This window comes from Sylvia atricapilla, chromosome 9 (genome assembly GCF_009819655.1).
Source record: "Sylvia atricapilla isolate bSylAtr1 chromosome 9, bSylAtr1.pri, whole genome shotgun sequence".
In the NCBI taxonomy this organism is placed as follows: domain Eukaryota; kingdom Metazoa; phylum Chordata; class Aves; order Passeriformes; family Sylviidae; genus Sylvia; species Sylvia atricapilla.
In genome coordinates this window covers 22,505,139-22,531,634 of record NC_089148.1, presented here as the reverse complement: position 1 = coordinate 22,531,634, position 26,496 = coordinate 22,505,139, and the positions used below count along the sequence as shown (strand labels likewise).

The 26,496-nt window shown below is 39.6% G+C and overlaps 1 protein-coding gene across 1 annotated transcript in view; it reads left to right on the top strand.

Moving 5' to 3' along the window:
* DPYD (dihydropyrimidine dehydrogenase) overlaps positions 1–26,496 on the top strand; it is a 335,518-nt gene that overhangs the window by 272,964 nt on the left and 36,058 nt on the right. Inside the window, exon 20 of the mRNA XM_066325254.1 lies at positions 17,133–17,312. Within this exon, the coding sequence (XP_066181351.1) occupies positions 17,133–17,312 (180 nt within the window). The remainder of the gene's footprint in view (positions 1–17,132; positions 17,313–26,496) is intronic.

Genomic DNA, 26,496 nt, shown 5'->3' with positions numbered 1-26,496 from the left:
TGGAGAATGAAAAATCAAGGGGTTTAATGTTAGTTTTGCACTTCTATTTCATATAGACTGTGTAGCTGTTTGTTTTTTATTCTTTCTTTTCTTTTCCTGTTGGTTTGTCCCAATGGTAAATTCTTAAATATAATTTCATGCAGACATCCCAGTCAGTGCTCAAGAGAAAGACTGTTTGATTTACAGGACATTAATTACTGTTTTCTTTGTGATAGTAATCAAAGTCTCTGAAACTGGCATCCACAAGTGACTTGGATCTATATGGATCTTTTGCGCTTTACAGAACAATTTCTTTCTTCAACAATTTTTTCTCAGAGATGCTGAAAAAGCTCTTATTTTGTCCTTCTGTTTCACCAGTTTAACTGAAGTCATCTCTAGAACCGGTTTTAAACTCCTCTGGATCAAAAATATCCTCAGTTTGAGTAGTTTATTTCTCTTACACTAAAGTAGAGAAGTCGTTTAAACTAATCTCAGATAAATGGATTCTAAAGTGGCTATGTAGGTAAGGATCTGAACTACTTCAATGGCATCCATTTTAAAATAAGCCTTTAGTAAGCTTCATGCAAGATTGTGAATACAGGCCATAAGTCTTTCCCTCACCATGGGAAGGATAGATGGAAGGGAGAAGGAAATGAGTAATCTGTATAGAAAGTCCTAGAAGAAATGCACTTACTGGGACTAGACTAAAATGTATTTGCTTCTCAGAAGAGACACATTGTGATAGACAGAAGACAGCCTCATCTTCACAGTACATCTTTGGATCCCAGTTAGGATTATGAGAATCATTTCTACTGTTTTCCTTCTAAACAAGGTCATACAAATAACCAATTTATATTCTTTTCCCTGAATCCAAATCTCTTACACATGTCCTTAGTATCCACTGTCTCCTTCAGCAGCCACAACCTCTGCTGCTTACAGCTTTGACATTCACTTTTGCTTTCTCAGTACTGACATACAGAATGAGTACAGAATTTGTAGATGACATCAAATAAAGTGAGCTACTGAATGATTCAGTATTTAAGATTTACTGCATACGAGTCCCTGAGTTAAGCAGGTAGAAGCTGGGATGTACCGGGGGAATTCTGTATGTGTCCGATAGCCTTATCTAAAGCGTCTGCTTTGGATACTGTTGGAGGTGGTTCTGAAGAGATACTCAGACTGACACAATACTGCACTTTTTGTGATCTGACTTCATATTTCCAAAGCCATGAGGATGCCTGATGGCTGATCCAGAGACAGGAATCAAGCAGCCTGGGCTTTGGCAGTGATGGAGCGACCTCTGTGCTCAGCTGCGCCAAAGAGGCTCGAAACTGGCGTGTGTCACTGCTCTCACCACCCTGTTTGCCAGCAGTGCCTGAAAAGGGTGGGGACTGTCAGATTAAACATTAAGCATGGTTCCATACTGCACAGTAGCACAGGCTGTACTGATCTACCCATGAAGCCCACCTCAAGAGCCTAGGACAGTAGCACTTGGCTTCCTTGTGTCCCAACAAGAGTCCTGTGTCTTCTCTGCCATGAGAGAGGGACATTCGTAGCCTAGGGTAATAAGGAGGCTTTGTGTGAGTTGATTTAATTGCAATGTAGCATATCTTTCAGAGGAAAGGTTTATGAATAATAAATGTTCTTCCATTAAAAGCATGATCAGGTTTTCCTCTTCCGATATTTCACCTGCAATCAGTTCTCCATTTTTTTTTCCATTTGCTTTTATTTCTTGAAACACAGGGATTTATTTTCTATTTGCAAAATCATCGTACACAGGAATGCAAGTCAGGAGGTAAGCCATATTTTGCTGTATGCCATAACCACCTCAAGTGGTGTTAAACAGGTGTATTAGGAAATGGTGGGAATGGTGTGGGGAGAGAGTTTCAGTAATCAAAATATGTTCTATCCCCTCTTTTAGAAGATGGAGGGCAACATCTTAGTACTGTTACCCACAAAAAGGTTTGGATGTAAGAAATTTTGTAACAGGTATGGAAAGCAAACTAGGCTATTGTAGTCAATAGTAGCTGGGCTTAAGATTTTATACAGCCATTTAACAGGGCATTCTTCCCCTTTATGGACTTCAGAAACACTTGCAAAAAGAGCCCACTTGTTTTTTAATTTCTCATTAAAGATACTGAAACATTTTGGTTATTCTTCAGCTGATTCTATAGCAGTATAGGTTTTTCAACATACCTGAATCTGAATATAACAACCCCTTTTCAGTATAGGTATGAAATTTAAAAAAACAAAAACCCAAAACAAAACAAACAAAAAACCCACACAAACAAAAAAAACCCCAAACAAACAAACACACACACCCCCACCCCCAATTTTAATTGTGGAACTCCAGAAATGTCTAGAAGCATCTTTCTGTGATACATGTCATTATTGCAGTTTTCCAGTAAGGTTGAGGTATTTTATTTCTAATTCAAGTAAGCTTTTTTTAAAGCCCCAATTTATCAAAATTAGATGTATATCAATTTTTTGCATGTTTTTCTACATATATGTGATTTACCATGTCACACTGATTGTTAGATTTTTTGCAAGGTTTTGAAAGAGATATACATTTTTTAAAGTCATCTTGCTTCAGGAAATTAAAATGGGAAACAATTACAGAAAATTCCAGCGGAAAGAGAAAATGCATTATGGAAAAAGCAATAAAAGCATAAAAATATTAAAATAAAAATCACTTCACAGTAGCCTGTATGATTCAATTGTAGATCAATATTGTGTAGTTAATGCATTAGCAGTAGAGCATTAATTTGCAATTACAGCAGGTGATCTGATCCTCTGTGTTCTGTCCATTGACATAAATGACCTTTTGTTGAATGAGATTCTGTAGTCATTATTTCTAGCAGATGTAGCTAAAAAAAAAAAAAGAGAGAGGTAGAACAAAGAGGTACTTTCTAAAGTATACTTGTTTCATGGTAGAACCTTTCAGCATTATATTCTGGTATGGACCACTTTGTTCATCTGGAATATTGGTCATTTTCATGTAAAGAATCTGGATTCCTTTTCAAATAAATGTCTTTTCTCACAAAGTATCGAGGTCACACATGTCCTCCATTGCAGAGGTGGATGTCTGTAAGGTTTTCTACCCAGCAATGATTTAAAATCCACCCATGGCATGCTGCTTCTCAGTGGGACAGCCTGTGGCTTTGCCCTGAGCCCTTTTTCAGATCCACCTTCATCCTCCCTCACCTCCCTGTTGTCCTGGCTGGGATGCAGTGCCTTGCAGTGCTGCTCCTGTGGGCACTCTTCTCTTGTCCTCACCGGTTCTGTTCAGCCATGTGCTGCCTCCTGCCCGTGCCCCGTGACCCTCCTCATCTCTCAGGCAAGGGAGGAAGGTGGGAGGTGTTCCACCACAGGCAGAGCTGCCATGAAGCTGGATCTGCCCTGTGCCCTTCTTTCCTGCCCAGCACCAGCTGTGGGTGGGACCTCAAGGATCTGAGGAAGAACAAAACCATTCTGGAAATGGGACATCCCATGACAGGAAAGCAACTGGTGATGACTTTAGCCTCTGTAAGATAAACTCTCCCTCCAACATGGAACACAGTGGTTTTGTGAGACTGCTTGTGGATTTTTAACATTTTCAACAAGACTTCTTGTTGATACCTCTTTGGAACAAAAGTTTCAAGGGATTCAGGACAATTTGATTACTATTTTTCTTCAGCAAGCTTTTTACTGAAGCGTTTAGCTGAGAGATTTTTATAACAGCAGGATGGCCCTTTGTGTGTGAATAAACAGGCTTTTCCATCACAATAACGTGGGACTTGATCCATGAGACGGTATTGCTATTGTATTTGTGCAAATGTGAAACCCTGTAAGGAGCTCTGTACTTTTTTTATGACTACAGAAATGCAAAGTCGAGATCTGGTTCTCCGTGCACTTCATTACTCTTCTTTTTAGTCGGTGTCAGCTTCTGTTGAATTCAGTGAAGACTCTGATACCTTGGTTAAGTGAGGATAAGATCAGGCCAAAAAATTCTCATCCTGGAATTACTATTCGTGCCATTTAATGTAGAGTGAAGAACTAAAAGACATTCAAATCATGGGAGTGCAAAGCAGAGGAGTGAGGGAGCTGGAGCTGTGTTTTGAAATTACAGGTTAAGTTTCTACTGATAACCATTGGGGAAAGAATACTTTGTCTTGCAGTGAATAGCCATGATTTTGAATGCAGACAAAGAGTCCTTTGTCTCAGCCCTGTATGAGGAGAATGAAGTCGGGTGGATTGCTGCAAGTCTCAAACAGGGTGCCATGGGTGGGGCAGAGCAAGGCTGTGCTTCTCTTGCCTGGACTCCCAAAGAGCCAAGCCTTCCTCTGGCCCCTGCCTGTCCTTACCCAAGCACGCGGGGGAGCACAGGCTGCAGGCTTTGCCCTGTGCCAGGCAGAGAGTGCTCCGAGGGCGGATAAGCCCAAGAACAGGCACACTTGGGCACCAGCTGAACACTGTGAGGTTTCTGACACAGGCTATGGCTTTAGAAGTAGAAGAACAAAACCTTCCTGTACAAAGCTGCCCATGACACAGAGAAGTTAAGGTGCTACACCTAATTCTTCTCTCATTATTAAAATTGATGAGGGAAGAATAGGTTGCTGGATGCACTGTCAGGCTACCAAAATGATATGAGACAAGGTTCAAGGGATGGTATTTTAGAACCACCAAGATTTTTAAGAAAAAAAAAGCACTTAAAGCAAAACCACTCTTCAGATGTCTTTTGATTGAGATAAGTGTAGTCTCCTGTAGAAAGAGCAGGTTTTAGACTGTGTTTCCAAAGAAACTTGATAGCTATTTGTACATCCATTTGAGTATCTTCCATCACATTTGAGCTTTTGTGGCCATTTTCACTGAAATTTGCCAGAAGGTAGAAAGTGTTTCACTCTAACAAATTTTGAGCAACAGAAAAGGCAGAGGAGAGAGAGTAGCTGCATTCCTTCACTGTAAGCACAAGCACACTATGAGCTCACCTTTATTAGACCTCTGAGAACCCGCATGGGACAGCACTGTTAGGACTGTGTCAGCCACAGGAAAGGCTTTAATTGGCAGTCACACCTTATTAGACGTCAGAGAACCCAACCAGGAGACACAGAGCTGCTGGAAGCCAGATATCATTAGCTCCACTGCTCACAGAGCCATGCACTGAGAAAAGTCTTCAATGGTAACAGCACTGAATGGAGTGGCTGTTCTCTGCAGAGATTAAATTTGCAGTACATGCAGAAACAAAAGAGGGAACAAAGTGCTGTTTGAACATGTCGACATAAAATCCTAAGAAAAATGAACGTGAAACAGAGAAAAGAGTTGGGACAGACATACCCAAGCATTCACTTCTGAAAACATTTCATTATTTTCTATTTTTTTCCTAGCCCAGTGCTAATTACAGAAATTCAACCTGTTCTCAACTGTCTGTCTTTGCTAATAAAACAAAAAGTAATTAGAGGACTGCCACACTTGCTCCATTACAGATGACTGGGAGAGAAATTGCTAATTGATAGTGAGAATCTTCTGTGAGACTTTCTTTTGAAGGAAATCCGAATTTGTCAAACAAAAACAATCTATAAAGTTTTTTTGTTATTGTTGTAAAATACAGCAAATTAGAACAGGTTTTCATTATCAATTCTTACATATTATTACATATTATTTTGCTACTTCTAATGAAAAGTTGCAATATTCAAATCAACACATTGTAAAGTTACAGACTAAATTCAGCACTAATAATGTCTTTTATTTTGTGCAGTTTTGCATTAGTTCTGCATTTTATTTGGAGCTGCTTAGAGGAATTATCTATTAGCTTTCCTTTATTTCTGCTCATTTCACCCACTAGTAAATGAAGTCTGCATAGATAGGATTGTTATTTCATAAATTTGTAAGAATGAATTAAAGCTCATTCTGTAACAATTGCTATTTGTCATCCTCGTAATGAATTTTCATGCAAAATAGTTTCAACTATCACTGTATGGTAATAATTATTTACTAACAATTAGGTCTCAATTGAGCATCAGTTCAAATGCTGTCCTATAGCAGTCACTCCTGGCTTCTGCAGGGGATTTGTTCTCCTGGGAACACTGGGTCTGCTCCCCTTTCCTGCTCTGTCTGGGTGTCCACCCTGCTTCCTTGGGTCTGGCGACACGGGGACTTTCAGAATTGAGATGATGGGAAGAATAATTGCTTTGGCAATGTGTTTTTCTCCATCTGTCCCAAGGATCCACAATGTTGCTTGTCCTTTGAAAACCCAGTTACTGCTGCACCTATTTTTAATGTGGATTCACACTACTGATGTGGATTCATGCTGCTGCTCTCTTGCATGAGCATGCACAGAGCTGTTCTCCATGTAGGTAAAGCACATGGTGTGAATTGACACCGAGTGAGTTTTGTTTCAAGTCTACAAAGTAAATGCAACATGGAAATGACTTTTCACAAGAGGCTTGGTTAATTGTTGATGAAATTATAGGCAAGTTGTTTTACTCAGACATGAAGCTAGCTCTGCTGTAGACTGAGTTCCCTTGAGTAGATGTGGAGGTGACTGGAAATTGAATCTGAAACCGTACCCTGCTCCTTGCTGGATATTGAAAATAAATAGAAGGCAAGATAAAGACAGTGAAAAATGCTGTTTCTTTATTCCTTTCTGCCATCTCAAAATAATTACTTAGGAAAATTTCTGTGGGATTATTGTTTTGTTTCATTTTGTTTTTATGGTACATGTGTTGTAACTGCAGGGGACTTGTCTTCCAAAAAGGGAAAGCATAAAACATTCAGTATTGCAAAGCTCTGCCATCAGAGAAATTCTTCTTGGAAACACTGTCAGTCATACAAAAAATACATGTTTAAGAAATTCTCCTTTTTGTATCATAGCAGCTTCGTTGATCTTTCGGTCAGAGGCTGTACCTGGCAGTGAAAGGAAGAAAGAGAAAGCAAGCAGTGGAAGAGGTTGTGCTCAGGAAAGGCATGGTCTTGGGGCCCACACCAGCACAGGAATGCCCTGCTGTGCAGCTCAGCTGGGGCTTGGTGCTGATCGCTGGGGCTTGGTCACTGATCTTTGCTTTTCCCAGTGGTAAAAAAGTGGATTTTGTGCCCGGGAAGGAGGGAGCAATAATTTTTTTTCCTGTTACAGCACAAGCCCTCTGACACAGCTTGATCTGACTGATGAGGGGTTCTTTTATCCATGCAATTAGTACAAAAAAAAAAAAAACAGAGAAAGCATTATTTTTCTAAGCTGGCATTTTGGAAGCTGGCAGAACATTTAAGAAAGGGTTTAACTTCCTTCAATATCATGAGTTATATTGCTGCTTTTCTTGCTGATATTTGTTATTTGGATGGAGATAGGTAAAACAATCCCTAAGGAAATGTGGAAGTGGGTTTATATCTCCGACACGAAGGATTCGCAGGGTCAGAACTATTTTGTTCATATGAATCTCACTCTTCAATGGACACAGCAGCTGCTGCACAATTTCGTACAGGCAAGCTGATAAAGGATGAAAGTAATTTTAGTTGAAATATAATGTAAGAGTACTAGAGGGAAAGACTCACAAGGATGAGGGGTTAATCATTGCAGGACTGAATTGAAGTTCCAAGATAGAAAAATTGCTTTTCTGTTTGATTTTGAGAGGTCTGCCGCTTTCAAAATTCTGGTCACAGGAGGATGTCGCTCAGTAGATGGTTCTCATTAGAATTTGTTGAAAATTTCTTTGAGGGAACTGTTTTTCATTGACAAATTTCTTCTAATCAAAATAGATCTCAAGTCCCTGCTGTGTCTGATTCAGAGTGTCTTGGGATGAACACTGAAGATCTACCCTGGATCTATTCAGCATTAATGAAACTATTGCCAGTGATGAGGAAATAGTTATTCTGTCACAGGGAAGTTCAAGCATGGAAAAGTTTTCCAGTTCAGACTGATAATCAAAATTCTAAAAACGTGTGGAATTAACACATTTAAAGAAAAAGTATTATTTGGATGAATCAAATCTGTTTGCAACATATTTTGGTTTTGACCTTTTCATTTCAATTAACTTGGATTGCAAAACAGACATTTTCAAGTTAAGTGGAGCCGTTGCATTCGATGTTGTCAAACAGCACATATTGGCAATTCTGAAACTCTTTTCCACACAGTTTTCAGAACACCATTCTTTGCTAAAAAGCGTGCTTCCTAGATCTCATCTCTGACAACTACACCTTTCCAAAAAAGGGGTAACAGACCCACTGGATTCTAGAGGTGATGGTGTTCCTGTTGGCTTGCTCTCAGAAAACAAAAACCTAAAAACACTGTGAACTGCTGTGTAATGTTTCTTGATTATCATCAAACCACCAGATCTGAGTGACTTAATTGGTACCTGCTATAGAAATTTCTTTGGAGCTGATGGTTTTGTCTTGTGGAAATGAGTCAAATAAATCTACATCTACCTTACACAACTGGTGATGCTGTCCAAGCAGCTACAGAACCGCTGGGAGACCTGAAGGATTTCATTTTCCAGAACAGTACTTATAAGAGAGAGGTGAGACCTTTGGGTGTTAATAAATGAAATATAATGTGATATTCAGCAGTTATTTAAAGATGGTTGTAGAACCTCTATATGTGATTGGGCTGTTTACACAAGGGAGTTAGTTCATCTGCTTACAAAGCTATCATTCATTTTGTAGATCTGCAGTACAATGATACAATTTGCTATACATGGCTGATTATGAAGCTGCTTCCCAGACTCCTTACTGCTCAAGGCATGGGGTATCACATTTGTTTTCTTAGGAAAGATGATCACGATCAGCACTTTTACCCACGTGTATGCCCACCTACTGCATAAAGGTTCACTTTGTAGTTCCAAGAACTGACAGAATGCTTTAGTGAGATAAGAAAATATAACCATTCCTCTAGGGGTGGTTGACAGGGAAAAAACCCACAGTTACCTCAGGGAGCCTTCTGAAAATTCTTGAGTCATTCTGCATTTCCCCTCTCAAAGACATGGGATACAAAATTGCATCGTTCAGGGTCCCTTGATAAGTACCAGTTCCCCACTCCTAAACACTCAGTTTAGCTATTTAGATCAAAGATACATTAATTGGCAATGGAGAACTTAAGAGGAGGAAAAATAGATTTGAGTAGGCTAGGAATTTATGCATTGGATAACATTCCTAAAGGATCCCTTATAGTGCTCTTATCTCCTGCTGTGCCCTTGTCTGATAAGTGGCTAATGGATTCTCAACTTTTTTCTCCTCCTTCATCATTGGCCACTCACAACTGCCCAGGGTTGCTGGAGAGCAGGACATGAGCTAGATCTGTCTTGCAGCCCCCAAAATCAGGTACTTTGAGGTGTCTCTGCCCGGAAGAGTAGCCATCCCCTTGGTGCTGGGGAAGCTTCTCTGTAGACCTGTGTCAGGAGGCTGCTGTGGCTTCAGCACACTCTGCGGGGCTCTTCCTGCTGCCCAGCTGCTGCATCTGTATTTCTGTACCTGCAGTACCTCAGGGCCTCAATGTTCCCACAGTGCCAGCTCCCCTCTGCTTGACACCGTGTCAGTGTTACGTTATCCTTTTGCAGAGAGAATCCAAGCTGTTGCGGGAAATGCAGCGTTTATCACATAAGCTTGTCTTGCATGGGCTAGAGACCTTCTTCTCATTTTAAGTAATTTTCTTTAAATACTTTAAGTATTTATTATTAATTAATTAATAATTCCATTATTTACTGACATTAGCCTGTACTTTTGATTAGAATGACAATTTATGTCAAGATTGTGTGATGAAATTTCTTGAGGTATAACAAAATGTCTGAAATACTTCACTGACTTACTGAGACCCACATGGCATAGGACTATCCAGTCCTTTTTTTTTTTTTCTTTTTTTTTTATATAGATTTCTTAAGCCTTATGTTGCCTGCTTTTCAGACCCTGTAGTTATTAGCATCTTTGAATCTTCTGTGTATTATCCCTCCAAGTCACTAGAAAGCCCTCCATTCATTAGGACTTTAAGTCTAGGACTCAGTAAAAAAGATTAGGTGGCTTTTTTTCCCCATCATTCAGACAATTCATAAGTGTAGTATTTAATCCTTCAAACTGCTTTCTGAAAGCTGTACTAGACTCTGAAACAAATAGTAGTTCATCAGCTCATGTATATTAGTTCAGTCGTAATGTTTTAAAAAGGCTATCAGCTATCATGCAATTCAGTTTTGCGTCGATCCAGTATCTGAAGACTTGTTAAGTAACATCCCATCTGCTAACCTATATCTCTAGAGTCATTTAAGCAGCTAATGTGAGTGAATCAAATCATTCCATCTGTACTGTATCAATATTTTGGAAGCTTTTTCTTTTCACAATTTGTTCTTTAAAACAAAGAGTCTCAAGTTTTTTTTTTTCCCAAGATTGTACCATGTTGTACTACATAAACCACTTTGTACCACATAAACCACTTCGCCTAATGTTTTTAATCCTACAAACCTCCAGCAGAAGTAATAATTAGATAGAAAGGATAATTTACACATTTAACGTTCTGGTAAGTCAGTGTTCAGTGAGACATGAGGAGGAGGAACCATCATTATAGAGGCAGCCTTTCCATAGACATTGGTGTCTTGAAGGTTGTACATACAGAAACACCTCTCAGAGGAGATTTTATTTGTCTGCATGCTCTCACATTGCAGCTCTTGCCATGTTATTATGAGCACTGTGTCAGACAACCTATGCAATGTCTCCTGCTTTTTGTTTCAGAGATCTGGGCACATCTAAATAAATGTAAAGGGACTAGAAAATGTACAGTTTCATTTCCATAGGCAGGAGCTATGCAGCATATAGATTTTATGGTCCAGAAAGATCTCCCTTTAGTCAAGTCAATTTCTGCTAGTTGCCTTTGAGAATAAATCCTAAATTGTGTGTATGCCTCACCCAGATTATCATAATGACCTTGGCCCTCTAAAATAAAACTAGCCTTCTTAATGTTGGCAATTCATATAGATACACAGGTGGGCATAGACAGAATCCTTCCTGAACCATCTTGCATTCATTCACAGCTTCAGGTTTTTTTCACAAGAATCCAAATCAATAGAACCTAATCAAGAAAGCAGTAGCTTCAACTATACATTAAGTAATAGCTCAGGCATTTATAAATGTTTCTCCAACAAGAAGGTGAATTTATGTCTTCAATACTTATCAGGAATAATTTTTAATAGAAAAAGAAAGCTTCTACAGAAAGATGATTAATCCTAAAATTGAAAATATATTACCATATAAAATAATAACCTTTTGTTTACCATTTGAGCTTACCAGTAAAAATATTTCAAAGAGAGTCAATGAAATTAATGGCAAAGCACAATTACTAATGCATTGTAAACCCTCTCACAGGTATCTCAGAGGAATAATAGTTGTTTATCCCTTTACTGTGGTCAGAATATTAGAAATTGTGAAGTCAAAGACAAATTTGTTAATCGAATGGATTTTGAAAGCTATTTTATTTACAAATCCTGTGCAGTTTAGAACCAAAGCTGAAATAAGTCTTCAGCTTCTGGGGAAGCAAGATGGCATTCTGTTAAATGCTAGAATTTTATCATTTGAAGGGGGAAAATGGCAAAAAGAAAGCAGCCAGTGAGACCTACGAATAGAAAAGCATTTGAGATCTCAGAAGGAGTTTAAATCAATGCACTGCCACAGTTACAGCACAGATGAAAGTGCCTGCTGTCTCAATTGCCAGGAAACTACTTAGAAACTCTCACTTTGATTTTTTTTTTTTTTTGGTAGTCCGTTACATTACCACTAAATGCAATATATGGAGACATCACTGCTTTGATGTTGTACACCTACAACAAATGGAAACTAATATGGTAGAACAGTCAAGCTATGTGATTTGCATTTGTATATACAAATATATACCCATCAATCTTCTTACTTCTAGACCATATATCACTGCCGCCCATCTGCATCTTACTGATACTTCTGTTTTCATAAAAGTGACAATTATTTTACACCCATATCCTGAAGAGAGAGACACATATCTCAGAGGGGTGTAAAAATTAAAAATTTCTCCAAGCTATTGTCTCCCAGAACAAATTCCTCACTTGCAAAGCCTTCTAAGAGTGCTTTGAAACAATTTCAAATTGGAGCACAACAGCTGCCAGACATGACAGGATTTTTGTTCACACAGATCTTGTCACACGAAGAATACTTACTCTCTTCTTGCAAAACAACATGTTATTGAACAGGCTAGATTCTCTGACCTGCTCCAGTCTTTTGAGGTAGTATATGAGATTACACAACACCTTTACTGGGTGAAAGTAGTGTAGGGAAAAACTGGCACAAGCATGTTAAATCTGCATCTCCTCTGTGGCCGCTGCTGAAATCCCAGCTATTGATGGAATAGAAATAATGCAGGTAAGGACTAGGGTTCATTTCTGGCACCATTTTCCCCATCATCACCTGTCCAGCTGGGATTTTGCCATATAATAATGAGTTTATGTAAAAACTGAAGGTCGCAGGGTAAGAGAGACTGCATGGCCTGAAGAGGACTTCACTGTTTCCTCCAGTGTTCCAGAAAAAGATTTCCCCTCTGCAAGATCTCCCAAAGGGAAAATGCACTGAACAGGAATTGCTTTACTGGGTGATCTGGCTGGAAATGCCTCAGGCACTCTGTCCAAATTCTGCATGGATTGCACATGTCTTCCACACAGTCCATCAGGATATGCCAAATTTTGGACAGGAACCACTTCCATTATTGCAGAGAGTGAGACAGAAATAAAATTTAATGTCTGGGTATTTTTCCCATTGTTTCTAGAAACACAGGCTATGGGCAAAACCGAAGGTCTTACACAGACAGAGCTATAAAAAAATCAGTGCAAGGGATTTGCCTCAGTAAACAATTTAGCAATTGGCATCTCTTTATTGTGTATTGATTCCCCTAACAGCAAAGGCATTTATAATGCTTTGTGACTAATGTGGAAGTACTTCTCATCAGTAGTGAACTTTTCATCAAAAGATATGAATTAAAAGTTTCAGAGTCATGTGAATGTTTAATAAAATTCATGTAACCTGTAAAAATTATTTTACACAATAATAATCTCCTTACAATTCACTCCAGTTCCTCGAGGAAGACTTGTAATGTCTCTAGATCCTGTGACAAAGTTAAACTCAGTTTTTATGTTTATTTAGTAATAGAGAAGACTGGTCATTTCTTATGAAAGACATTAGCAGGGACTTTTGCAGGCCTCTCCCATCATTGCATTTTGCAAAACAGTTTTACTTAGAGCATTAATTTGTGATTCATTTCAATCCCCATTCCCCAATGAGGTAATTTGGTGTGTGCTTACCAGTAGCAAAGCGAGTATTGGGTCTTCTATTATCTCAGACATGTCTGTATAGGTTAGAATTATAACTTACAGTTACAACTTATGCAATTTTAGATTTTAGAATACTGAGAGCACAATATCATTGATCATACATTGCATGTTGGTCTAGGTGTCTCTTTTGGGATATAAGGGGCAATCATAGGAGTCTGGATCTGGGAGAAAAGGAAGGAGATCTAATGTTAAAAATTAAATTGTAGCAATTCTACTACTGGCACAGATCCAGGCAATGTAGTAAAAACAAGCTTGTGCAAATTTATCTCCTTGCATACTTGTGCAATACGAATAACACACATTACCTGTCTAAACAGGAAAAATGCAACTCCCTCCTCTTCTACTCCAAGTTCTAGACCCCAGCTAGAGACCAACACAAGCAAGACAGCAGGACAGCACTTGTCAGCAGTACAGCTGACAGCTTTGTTGTGACCTGAACTCTACTCTGTCCCATAGGATGCTCCACGGGGCCAGTCTCTCAGGTTCCACAGAAGATACTTTCTACCTAAATGTTTCAGGTGGAAGGCTGGGTCAGTGAACAGCTGAATGTTAATTTACTCATTAAACAGATCCACTTGGATTATTTAGGATTAAGGGATATTAAACAGGTGCCATCCCTGCTGTGCAAAGTCCCAGCAGTGCCGCTTGCCAGAACCTGGGCTGACAAACCCCACGAGCAGTGGATCCAGGCACGCTCCGTTTCGTGCACTTGTCCTTAAGCGGCTTTGGCTGGCCACAGGCCACTGCTCTGGCACAACACAAGTGGGCTGTTTTCACTGGTGAAGTCTCAGTGCTGTTCAGGGTCTAAAGGGAAGCATATTCTGCTGTGCTTGGTGGGTACCAGCCTGATGCTGAGGAGAGGGGCTGGGCGGGCAGGGCTGCAGTTCCTGCCGCTGCTCCATCGGTGAGCGAGGCATGGACAGCAGCCCTTACACAGCGCTTCTCGCCTTCGCCTCCTCCTGAGGTGCTTTAATAAGACATTAAATGAGAGGTGGTAGCAACCGTTTTGGATACAGCAATATCTGGGCTGCAGCAGAGGGGGTTCAGGCTCAGCACTGAGCTTTGCAAGGGAGGCAAGTGCGTGTTCTCAGTGCAGGCATCTGGAGCAAAGCGGGGCATTAATGAGGCGTGGAGATGGGCCGGTTCAGTTCTTCTGGGATTTTTCCGGATGCCTGAGTTTGAGTCTCCCCTGGTCTATTGCCCTGCCACTACTCTTGTGCTGGAAGGAGGACACAGTGTCATTTAAACTGGTGATTCAGAGGCAGCCAGGTATGATGCTGAAAACCTCTCTCTGTGGTGTAGAAATTGTCATGGCTGATGGGTCATGGTGACCTTTTGTCCTGACTTTGTTCACCACCTTTTAAAATGCAGCAAAGGCTTCTACACTGATTGATGGAAGATACTGTAAGGCTAGAATACAAATCTCACCATCTGATTTCTGCAACATAAGCTCAGAATTTTGGAATTTGCCAAAACCATGGCAGAACTATTTCACTTGTGTTTGTATGTGTTTGAAGCTCTCTTGTTCTAGGAAAGGCCCGTAAACATAAACACTTGGTTTTATCCCAGTGGAATCAGTGAAAGGCATGTCTTTGGCTAACTGTTCACACCACTGGGCACCATAGTCATAAGGTTTCTACAGAAGAGAAGGATTGTTTGAGACCTCTTGTTTGTTCTAAGCCTTTCCATATCATGTAACTTTTTTCTTAAGTGCAGAGATTTACATTTTTCTTCAAAACTGCATTTTGCCTTCAGTTCTGGAACTTCCCTGGCTTTCCAGGGAAGACAAATAGTGCACTGCATATAGAATCACAGGGATCAAATAGTTAGCTCTTAGGGTGTTATTATCCTCCACACATTTTTATATTATTGCAGTTCATAACACTGCACCACAAGCTGAAAAACAGTAAAAGCCTCTTTATTTATAAGGTTATTACAGGTATCCTCGGGTGTATCTCATGTGTATACATCCTGTCAAAATATTTCAGGATTTTGACAAAAGTGTCTGAACTTGTTTCAAGTGACATGACATGGCTTTTAACTGCATTTCTTTATAGTTTTAGTATTTTTAAGAGTAGATAATAAAAGTGTAAAAACCCAGAGAATTCCTTGCTGTACAAAAAGATTTCAAGAAGCATCAGTGGAGTTTTGCAGTTAAATAACCTGTATGGGAAGTAATTATGATGCTCTCTATAATTGCCATAAAAAAAAAAAAAGTCTTGAAGCCTGTGGAAGGTATAACAGATCTAATTAATGCCCACACTGTTTCTCCATAGAAACAGATTTTTTTTGTAATGTAAATGCACTGCATGGAAAATGTTATTGTGCTTATTTTATAGGGGTTTCTTTCATATTTTATCATGTTCATCCCTAGTGTATGATATTTCCCAATGTGATGTGTACATGTCTTCAGGACTGCAAGTTGTGTTGCTGTTTCTGAAATGGGGAAAACAATAGTGTATTTCCTGTGTTTTTAAAGTGTTGATGTCAATTATGATCTAAAGTATGTTTCCACATCCAAGAAGTGTGTATGTGTTTGTGCATGTCTGTGTGCACCAATTCATGTTCTAAAGTAAGAGGATATTTCATTGTTGTGTTCACTATGTGTGCATGGAGTCAAGGTATTATCAGGAGCATTCCTTTCAGTTTTTACAATAAAAGCTGAATCAGAGGCTGAAAACACTGACACATCTGGAATTTCAGAACATTTCCAGGGACTGATAATTAATGGCACTCAATCAACCCTGCACCTCGTCACTGATGGCTGATTAGAGTTTAGCTAATGAGAAGGCATTCAGACAACAGTCAGGGTTTTTTATTCGGTTGTCAGTTTGGTTGGGGATCTCTGTGGGTTTAAGTCTGAGCTGATATCTCCAACATGCTTTAGAAGAACCCATGTAGATGGTCAGACAGTTTTCTGCTATCAGTAGTTTTGTGTTTACATATTAAGCTCTGCAGCTCAGGGATCACTACTTTATATGTTTATAAAGCTATATTGCTATCTTTGCTTCTAAAGTATCTAAAATAAAGTGGCCTGGCCTCCCGGTTGCACTGAGTGGCAGAAGGGGATTGTTCTGTTCTGTGCCTGGCAACCCCATACTAAAAGGTCAGTTTAATGAGTGCTGTTTGCTGAGACACTTCCATTGGATCCAGATTCATCTCAGGGCTATCCAGTGGAATGGCAAGAAACAATGGGCACAAACTGAAACACAGGAAATTCCATTTAAATATAAGAAAAAAAGCTGCAAAGGAGGTTGAACACTGAACCAGGTTCCCCAGAGAGGTGTAGTCGCTGTATTTGGAGATATTCAAATCCTGACTGGATACAGTGTTGGGTAGCCTCCTGACCCTTCTCTGAGCTGGAGGTTGAACAGCAAGATCTCAAGAGATGCTCTCCAGTCTCAGCAAGTCTGTGGTTCTATGATTTGCTAGGTTGGGACCTAACTGGTTATTCCTGTGCTTCCTGAACAGAGCAGGCTGGGAGGACACCACTGAGTGTCTGCAGGCAAAGCTGTGAGCACAGGTGATGGCTTGCCAGTGTGCTGGTGTGCTCAGCAGCAGCTCTCTAGCAGGCACATCTGGGGCTGGGCTTTCAGGTTTATCTCTGAACAGCCCTCAGGTCTTGTCCAAAGGCTGCTGCTGGGAAATCTGGGCATAACTGGTGTTATAGAGCCCTTTCTTTTCTGTAGTGGTGGTATCACGACATAGGATTAAGCAGACAATAATCCTGAATCCTTGTAGTTCTTTCCCAGTGGGGTTGCAGGAAGGGTCACCTGATAACCAGTAAATCCAAAGAGTTTGTTAATTCTGTGTGCTTCTCTGCCAGGTTAGTGCTGATAACTGACTTGCATTTCATAGGTGTGCAGTGCGATCCAAAATCAAGATTTCACTGTTATTGATGACTACTGCACTGGACTGCAAGCTCTTCTTTACCTGAAAAGCATCGAGGAACTTGAAGACTGGAATGGACAGAGTCCTGCAACCATCTGCCATCAGAAAGGAAAACCAGTACCTAGAATTGCTGATCTGATGGGAAAGGTATGTTTTTTTTTATTGCCATTCCTGTATAATAACACTATGTCTTGGTTTTGAATGTAATTCCATTATCATTGTATGCAGTTTCTGCCACTTACCTTGATTAATCGCTGCTGCTGTCACAATTAGTCACCAAGTCATTTTCCTTCTGAATATTAACAAATATGTAGGCAGCTTAAGAAGACAAACTTGAAATTACTTGATATGGGCTAACATTTTTACTATAAATATGATCTCTTCATGTGATTCATAACATCATGTCTTTAAAGAAAGTATAGGATGTAAAATTACAAATGCATTAGAACAAGTTCTGGAACTGCTTGTTTTAATGAAACTCAACTCACTTCAGATTGATCCTAATATTGTGCCAGAAGTTCCTGGGTGTTTCAGCCAGGGTGAAACATTCAGGAGACATGCAAAAACCCTCTAGCACTGGCTCTGACCAGCTGAGACAGGTAGTCACAGACCAGCTGTTAGTTGGAGCACAAAATCAGGTAGGAGTGGTCCTTCAGTCACCATACCTGAGCATATCGTGATCTTTCATGTGTGCTGATGCCCAAACCCTCTCCAAGACAGGGAAGTTCTAGGTGAGGATCAGTGACACCAGACAATTTAATAAATTCTGCAGGATCATTTAAACCTAGAAAGTCTGTGATGAAATAGGAATGTAAATGATGGTCAGCATGAAATCCTAACCTCTGGACTGTCTTTCCTCTCTGCTCTAGTAGTTCTCTGCTACAAAAGCATTTTTGGAGATTTTTGACAGATGCAATGGGTTGCAGCTGCCCCAGCCCTGCTCACCCTTCCACCAGGGCACCTGCTGATCCATGCTGAGAAGCAGGGAGGTGTAACTGGCTTCCTGCTGATGCCCGGCTGCCTCCTGCTCTAAGCAAAATACCTGCACAGCAGGGAGGCCAAGCTTTTGTCTCTGGTTACTAGAGGGGATCACTTTGAAGACTGATTTCAGTTATACATCATGCCTATTGATTATCCTTCCAAAAATCTGATGTACGACTGTTGAAAATGTTGTAAAAAGTAAAGAATTACAAAAGAATAGGATTTGGAGTGTCAAACGCCTCCGAATCTCTGCTTATCATTGCTGATGACTGGAATTGGATTTAGCAGGAGATTAGAGACTCCTATATTGTTGTTTTTCTCTGTGGAGCTCTGAAAATTATAACATTACCTTCAAGGAGGAAAGACAATCCTATTCCTAAAGCTCTGGATAATACACTGCTTAAAAATAAACCAAGATATAAGCAGTTTCATTTTCATCTACTTATGTTAAGCAGTTAAACCAGGCTCAAAGGGTTATAGCTAAACTTCTTTCCTTTAACACCTGTGGAAACCTGCATAGCATTTCCAACTCATGTTACGGATTAGTTGTAATTCTTCTTTAAAGCTGCACTCAGTGTTCTTTCTCCGTATTACCTTTGTATTTTACTAAACAGACAACCTTTGTCAAAGACGTTTCTCATGTCCTTTTGAAAGAGGAAAAAATTTGTAGTTTTTAGCCTTTTTTGCTTGTCACTACATCAATAGTTAACTTTAAAAAGGTTGCATGAAAATGTGCTTTAAGGAAGCATTTAATAATTCAAAGGCATCTTAACTTAAAACAGGTCACATGAAAAAGAATAAAAACAAAGCCCTATGTAATCTTGTGTGGCTTGCTCTGTTAGACGTTCAAAACATAAACAGAATATAATTGATTGTGTATTCATATTAACACTGAATTATATCATTGTAATATTGCTACTAGATAACGGCATTTAAAATTAAGCAGGCTGCATGGTTGGTAAGCTATTAAAACATTTTAAGCATAAGCTCAGGATGGCTGTTTGTCCAGGAATGAACATTCAAGAGAAAAGGAAGAAAAAACATGTAATTCTGGTAACTGGAAATACCGTGATAAATGATTCTACCAGGGGTAATCAAATACAAAGACTTGATATCATTAATATTTATAATATCCTAATTAGCGAGACTGTGCCTAAGCAGTGTTATTAGTGTAACTAATTATGTTATCATAAACTAAGTTTGCAGTATTGCAGGAATCAGTATTCTTACTTTCATAAATTATTATCAATATTGGATTTCATGTACTTGTGCCTAGTAAATTTAGTTAAGTACTGTAGTTTCATCTCAATTCAAACACAAATATCTAACTTGCTTGGCAGAAAGTCAAAATACACATCTGTGAGTCTCTTTCTAAAATGAATTCACTAAAAGCATGTCCTTACTCTGTGTTTGGAACAGATGAAATAACCTATTGATACGTTCTCATGGATAAAATAATGTGTGGGAATGTATATGTTATATATGAAGTACAATGTGACAGTCAAAATCCTGCCTTATAAAAACGTAAGGAGCTGTCCCAATTTGCATTGGTATATAACACAAGATGAAATGCAGTTTCTTCAGTAAGACCTCATGAGAAGCTAAACAGCAAATATGGATGAACATTTGCATTGTGGGGAAAAAAAAGAAAAAAAAGTGAATTTGCTGATTTTTATGTGTTGTGGGTTTGGTGCAGTAGATTTAAAAATATACAGGAATCATCCTCCTTTTCATTATAAGATTACTATTATTTTCAAATACAATCACAGGGATAGGAAGTTCAGATATTTGACATTTTAGTAGCAAGGAACTGAGGGAGAATTATTTTCACCAGCATCAAGAACCATTTGATTTCTGACTGTATACAAATTCATTGAGTCTCTACCAGTTCTAAATACATTACAGATTTAGGAGCCATTCTGTTCCCAGATAAGTATGTTCATAATGGTATCTGTTTTGATTCACAGTGCAATATTGAATGTTAATGTCTGTATTTTTATGTAATGGTGGACTATTTTTTTTGTAATTCATTTTCTATCCTTGTTTCAGCATCAAGCAGATGCTGACTGCAGAGTGTTGTCACAGGAGAGTGACACAGTGGAATTCTGTAATGAAGTATTGTAGTATTTGATGACCAGAGTAAACTAAAAGATAAAAACCTTCTTCTAAACAGTACACCTAACCTCAAACTGAAGCTTGTCTTTCCATGCAGTCACCAGATAAATGACAAACTGAAGAGTTATCACTGTCAGGTGTTACATTTATCCCAATAATTTCCTTCTAAACAGAAAGAAAACTGAAACTACTGTGCTAAATACTGTAATATAACAAGCAATTAAATAGCAAACATAAAATGCTTTGGCTGAAAAAGAGATTCATGTTGATTAGTATCTGTTCATACTTCTGCATTAATGAAACGAATACTTCTGATAATTTATAGCCCTTGAAATATCAGAAGCATCATAGCACTGGAAAATATTTTGAAAACTTGAGTGCTCTTTTTCTGTTTTTCACTGTTGCAGAATCTATTTATTTTTATATGTAGACCCTAAATTTATCATCTTTGAGCCAGCAATATTTATTTTCTGATAGTCTTCTCAGTAGTTTTCTCCCTTTTGCTAACACAGCAGTTGCTGCTGGAGCCATTGTCCAGGATATGACCTGTGGTACTACACTGCCTGTAATAGAAATCAGAATCCTGGCACTTAGAAATGCCAGCCTCCTTGGTTTCCAATGAGGATGATACAGTTTTCCATAGTTCCACCAATTTTACTCATTCTTTCCTGTGGTTGTAACCATATCCATAACAGCTCCAAAGAGAGTCCTAGCACAGATGCTGTGTCAGACTACAAAGGTGGCTAAAGCCAGAGCTCTAGGCTTCCTTCCTCGTTGCTTTTCAGATGGTTTATTGAGTTGGGGTTTGGGTTTGTTTTTTTCTGTGGAAGGACCTGACACTTGAAACCTTGGCACAGATGACTGTCATTAATATCAACTCTGAGTCACCTTTGCATGGAATAAAATTTGTCAGCCTGTCTCAGGTTTAATCTTGGTGTGCAAATCTTGATGCTGAGATGAGAAAATAGCAAAGTAAAGATGACACCATGGTACTTCTCACTGACTCCTTCAAGGAAGAAGGAGTAAAAAGTGTGTAAAAGCACACTTACCTCAGAATGAATTTAGGACTGAGATCAAGTGCACAATGCAGTCAGGAAGACAGTTAAGATGTATTGCACATTCTTACAACCTGAAGTTATTAGGGTGACTGCATAAACCAGAGGAAGGGCACAGTTGGTCTCCTTACAATACAAAATTAATAGAATTATGTTTTAAAATAATGTTCACGAGTTTTTTAGGAACATACATGACCAGGAGCTATAAAGATAACTCTGTTCTCATTCGGTATCTGAAAAAGGTCTTTTATTCCCCAGAGGTGCAGTTTGATCCCCTGTGTGTCTCACTGTCTCACCTTGTCTGTTTGTTACAGGACTCTTTTATTAGTTGCTCACTGATCTTAATCCAGAGAGCTGAAGTGATTATGTCCCAGAAATGCACTGGTGTCAACTGGTGATCACAGAATGGTACAGTGTGTCTCTGTAAAAACTTCCATTAATGTCAGCTATAAAAATCATACTTAATGCAGTGGCTGCTATACGTGCCAAGTAGCTAAACAAAAATCTGGCCATTTATTCAATTGGTAGGTTTGGGTTTATAGGAAGAAAGGAATATATATGGATGTTTCATACTTTGCTTTCAGCACCAGGAGTTATTACCAAGTGGATTGACCCTGGATGGATGCCAGGTACCCACCAAAGTAAGGCTCAGAGGCTGAGATAAGGACCCAAAGAGATCACTCACCAATTAGTATCATGGGCAAAACAGACTCAGTTTGGGGGTATTAATTGAATGTATTACAAATTAAAATCAAAGCAGGATAATGAGAAGTTATACAAATCTTAAAAAGACCTTTTTCCCCACTCCCCATCTCCTTTCTGGGCCCTCCTTCCTCCGCTAGTGGCACAGGGAGACAGGGAATGGGGGTTGTGGTCAGTTCTTCACATGCTCCTTCACGCAGGAGTCTTTCCACTGATCACTGGATCAGTGCAGGGTCCCTCCCATGGATGACCAATTCTCCCCAAATTTCTCCAATATGAGTCATCCCCAGAAGCTACAGTTCCTCATGAACAGCAGTTCTATGGGGTGCAGTCCTTCAAGAATAGGCTTCTCCAGTGTGGGTCTCCCACGGGTTCACAGATCATATCAGGAAACCTGCTGCAGCGTGAGCTCCTCTCTCCACAGGTCTGCAGGCCTTTTCCAGCATGGGCTTTCTACAGGTTCACAGCCCTCTCTCAGGCACCCACCTGCTCCAGTGTGAGTCTCCTCCATGGGCTGCAGGTGAGTCCCTGCATCCCTATGGATCCCCATGGGCTGCAGGGGCGCAGCTGCTTCACTATGGTCTGCACCACAGGCTGCACCTCCTCCCCCTCTTTCTTCACTGACCTTGAGGTCTGTAGTTGTTCCTCTCACATGTTCTCCTCTCTTCTCCAGGTGTGATTACCTCTGTGCAATAAATTTTCATTCCTTCTCAAATATGTTATCACTGAGGTATTACTGTAATTCCTGACTGGCTCACTCACGACCAGCCACGGCTCCATCACTGCCTGGCGTTGGCTCTGTCAGACATGGGGAACCTTCTATCAGCTTCTCACAGAGGCTTCTCCTACAGCTCCCCCTGCTACTAAAACCTGGCCTCACAAACCCAGTAGAGCTGTTTGATCCTCTTTCCCATTAGCTAAAACTTGGACCTGAAAAACGGCTTTCAGCCAGACAAAGCCTTTTAAGTATAAGATAGTATTGATCAAGAAACCTCTTAGGTTAGGATATTATGGGAACTTGCATCAGCACACTCAGGGACTCTTGCTTCAAGTGCTTGTTGGGTTGCCCAAAAATAAGGCTCTGCCAAAATATGTCTGCACCGTTATCTGCAGACAGATGAGGAAATAGGTCCTTTCCTTCTGCTCCCCACTTAATCTTTCAGCTCCTCACCTGATGATGAAAGGCCTCCACAGACATTGCTTCAGGTGAGAGTCTGGCGGTTCTCTGTGGGGTATCTCCAGCAGATTTTAGGGAGCGCCAGCAGAGCAGACTCTGCACCCCACTGCACAAGTCATATTTACCAGGTTTGCTGCCATTGGTGAACCTCCCAGCCTTTCAAGCTGAGTTCAATTATAAGCCTGACAAATTTGTAGAAAAAAAGGACCACTTTAAAATCTCTTTTTTCCCTAATTGTTCTATTATAGAAGTTTATGTTGTGATTACCTACAGCACTGTTTCTCACAGAGAGAGCAGGTTATGTAAAATGTATCTTCCCTAACGATGAAGCCATTTGCAGTAGAAATGTATAAAACAAAAGGAGCTAGGAATATTAAAGTGTATTTAAAGTAGTTTAATCTTTGTGGGGTTTATATGTACTGTATGCTAAATTTGCTTCGAGCATGGAGTTTAAAGTTTCAGATGCACAGGCAGTAAATGTGGCTATTAAGAAACCATGTATTCATGGTAACTCCTTGGCTGTGGCAGTTTTAGTGCATTCACTGCTGGCAGTGGACATCAAGCCAGGAAAATCCAACTCCTGATGCAAAAGGATTTAAAAAAAAAAAAAAGAAAAATCCAGGCACTGCCAAAAATACATAATTCTTTTTTTGTACTCTGCAGTTTGTTTTACTTAGGGAAACGGCCTGGTCATACCCTGCAGCATGCATTCATTACAGTGATCTTTGACTGGCAGATGCAGAGTAATAAGATGCATATTTTAGTGCTTATTATAATACCCTGTCCAAAAACAACTTGACAAATTTGTGATTTCGACAGTATCTCATTTTGCTGGCTGCAGTGCTCTGTGATTGCCTGGTCCACGTGGCTTCCAGATTATGCATACCACCAATACTGCTCATTAAAATGGCCACAGTTCACCAGTTTCGGTAGCTTGGAACGAACTTGGAATGAATTATTATACAACAAAGAGGCTGCTGTCATGCAGAACAAAAGACAAGCAAAAGAGAGCTTCGGCTTAATGAGGCTAAGTGAGTGTCTCCCCTGCATCACCAGCTACTTGACGGCCTTTGAGCATGGATTTTTTTCTCCACAGGCCAAAACCTTTGGTCTATTATTTTGTGTTTATGCACCTTGAGGCTAATATACATTTTAATATGCTGCACATGGAGAAAAAAATCAGCCATTAGATTAGAACATGTGCACTCCCTGTTAAGTTAATGACAGCCGAACATAGAGATAAATTTAGGTTTTCATATTTAATTATAGCACAGTGCAGTACGTTTAGCAAGGATAAATTGCACTATTATTATGCTTCATTTTTTTTGACATCTTTTCATATTAACCATGCACACTTACCCCCACTTCCTCCCCAGTGTCACACATAATGTCTCTGTGCATCATCCTTTTCTAACACCATTAATTTTTTATTCTGTACAGTTATATATGTATTGTTGTATTTGTTACTTAGGATTAGCTTGCTAGCTGGATAAAAACATTCAAAACAGCCCTTGTGTTAGGTGATCTACATAGGCAGTTGAGACAGTAAAGATATAAAAGTAACTGCCTTGTGTGGCCAGAAATGGTTTCTCATTCTGCTCCCAGATTAGGGTTCCCAGCCCTTCTTTCCTGGATGCTTTCAGTGTAGTGTACACTGTCTGACTGCAGAGGAGTAGCCCCTTTCTCAAGGAACTGAATTGGAAAAACCAGAGAAATAGTGTGCGGAAGGTTAAATGAGTTCTAAAGCGGATTGTAGTTGGATAATATTAATATGGATGATGGCAATGTTACTATCAAATGTCTCTGTAACTGTATAAGAACTAAACCAGACCCAATGTTTTAGGTAGATGTGGAATTTGTTGGGGTTTTGTGCATGTGTTACCTCTGTTTGTCAAAGCTGTTTCTCCGAGAATGGCATGAGGAATTAGGCCAGACATCAGCCTTTTAGAAGACAGTATGAAATTAAACACAGAGGCAAGCTGGCATGCAAGTCGGTCTTTGAGTGTTCTTATCAAGTTTAATGTGAATATTTGATAATTTCTATGCTGCCATGGATTTGATGGTGATGCTGGACTATTTTTTATTACCTGAGAGAGCTTTAAGATTTGCTTTCAGCTCTGGGCTGAGCTATTAATGTAGCTGTAGTTTGTGAAATATATGTTTGCATGCTTCACAAAATTAAGGAAATACTGCTATTTTCCAAAGTGAATTAGAGCAGGTAATAACTCACAGGAAGAAGATTTTCCTCCTCCCGCTGTGTGTATAAGCAAGCAGAAGATATTATGCTACAGGCTTATTCCTAGATTATTCCTTATTGGATAGTTGTTTCATGACAAAAGACACTGTGGCTTGATGACCAGAGGGTCATGACAGGAATAATAATCACCATATGAAAGGGTGTCTGGATCTGGGTGATAAAGCATTCCTCATCACAATCAGTCAGCACTTGCTGGTGCAAGAATTTTCCTCAATGGCAGAGATCAGCTTTTTCATATTCATTGAGAGCAAATTGGTATCTCTCTCTTTTCCTCTCCCGCTCCTCCCTCTTTCTCCAACCTTCAGTTCTGTACCAGCATTTACTGCCAGAGAGTATTTTCTTTGTCAGGTGAAGACAGATTTTGGGGATGTTTAGGATGCTGCAGTATTTGTAGGATTGGTATTAGTTGCAGAGCCTTACTCTTTGTGTCCTCACAGAGTAAAGCTCAGGTCAATAATGACTGATAGCTAATTGTCGGCAGTTCAAGCAGTAGAAAATGGGTTGGCAATTAATTTATGTGTGCAAAACTCTTCTCCCTGATTTTGTAAGTGCAGATTTTGATGCAAATTGCATTCATGAAAGCAAGGTTGTGGCTTTCAAAATGTAAGCTATAATTACTAGTCTGAGAACCTGATGATACTAAAATCTTCCTCTAGAATCTACCCCTAGTGAGAGAAGGCATTTATTAACAACATTGTGTCTTTCTAAGCAGTACTTCTAACTGTCTTTTAATTCATTAAGCCCTGGTAAAATGCTTGATATTACATGAGATGTAGTCTTACGGAGTTGCAGGCTGTATCCTACAGACATCCAGATGGCTTAGAAATATCAGTGCAATCAGAAAGGCCTCTTCTCTATCTACAGGTAGCTATTATTAGTAAAACCTGTTTTTATTTATGTGTTCCCATTTTGTTTGTGGTACTAGTCACAGACACACATTCCGATGTGCAAGACTTGGACTTCTACCTTCTGAAAGAATCATTATCTCTTTAAGGTTCTCATCTAAGAAAGCTGTTTATTTGGATAGCAAGGTATTCTATGGGC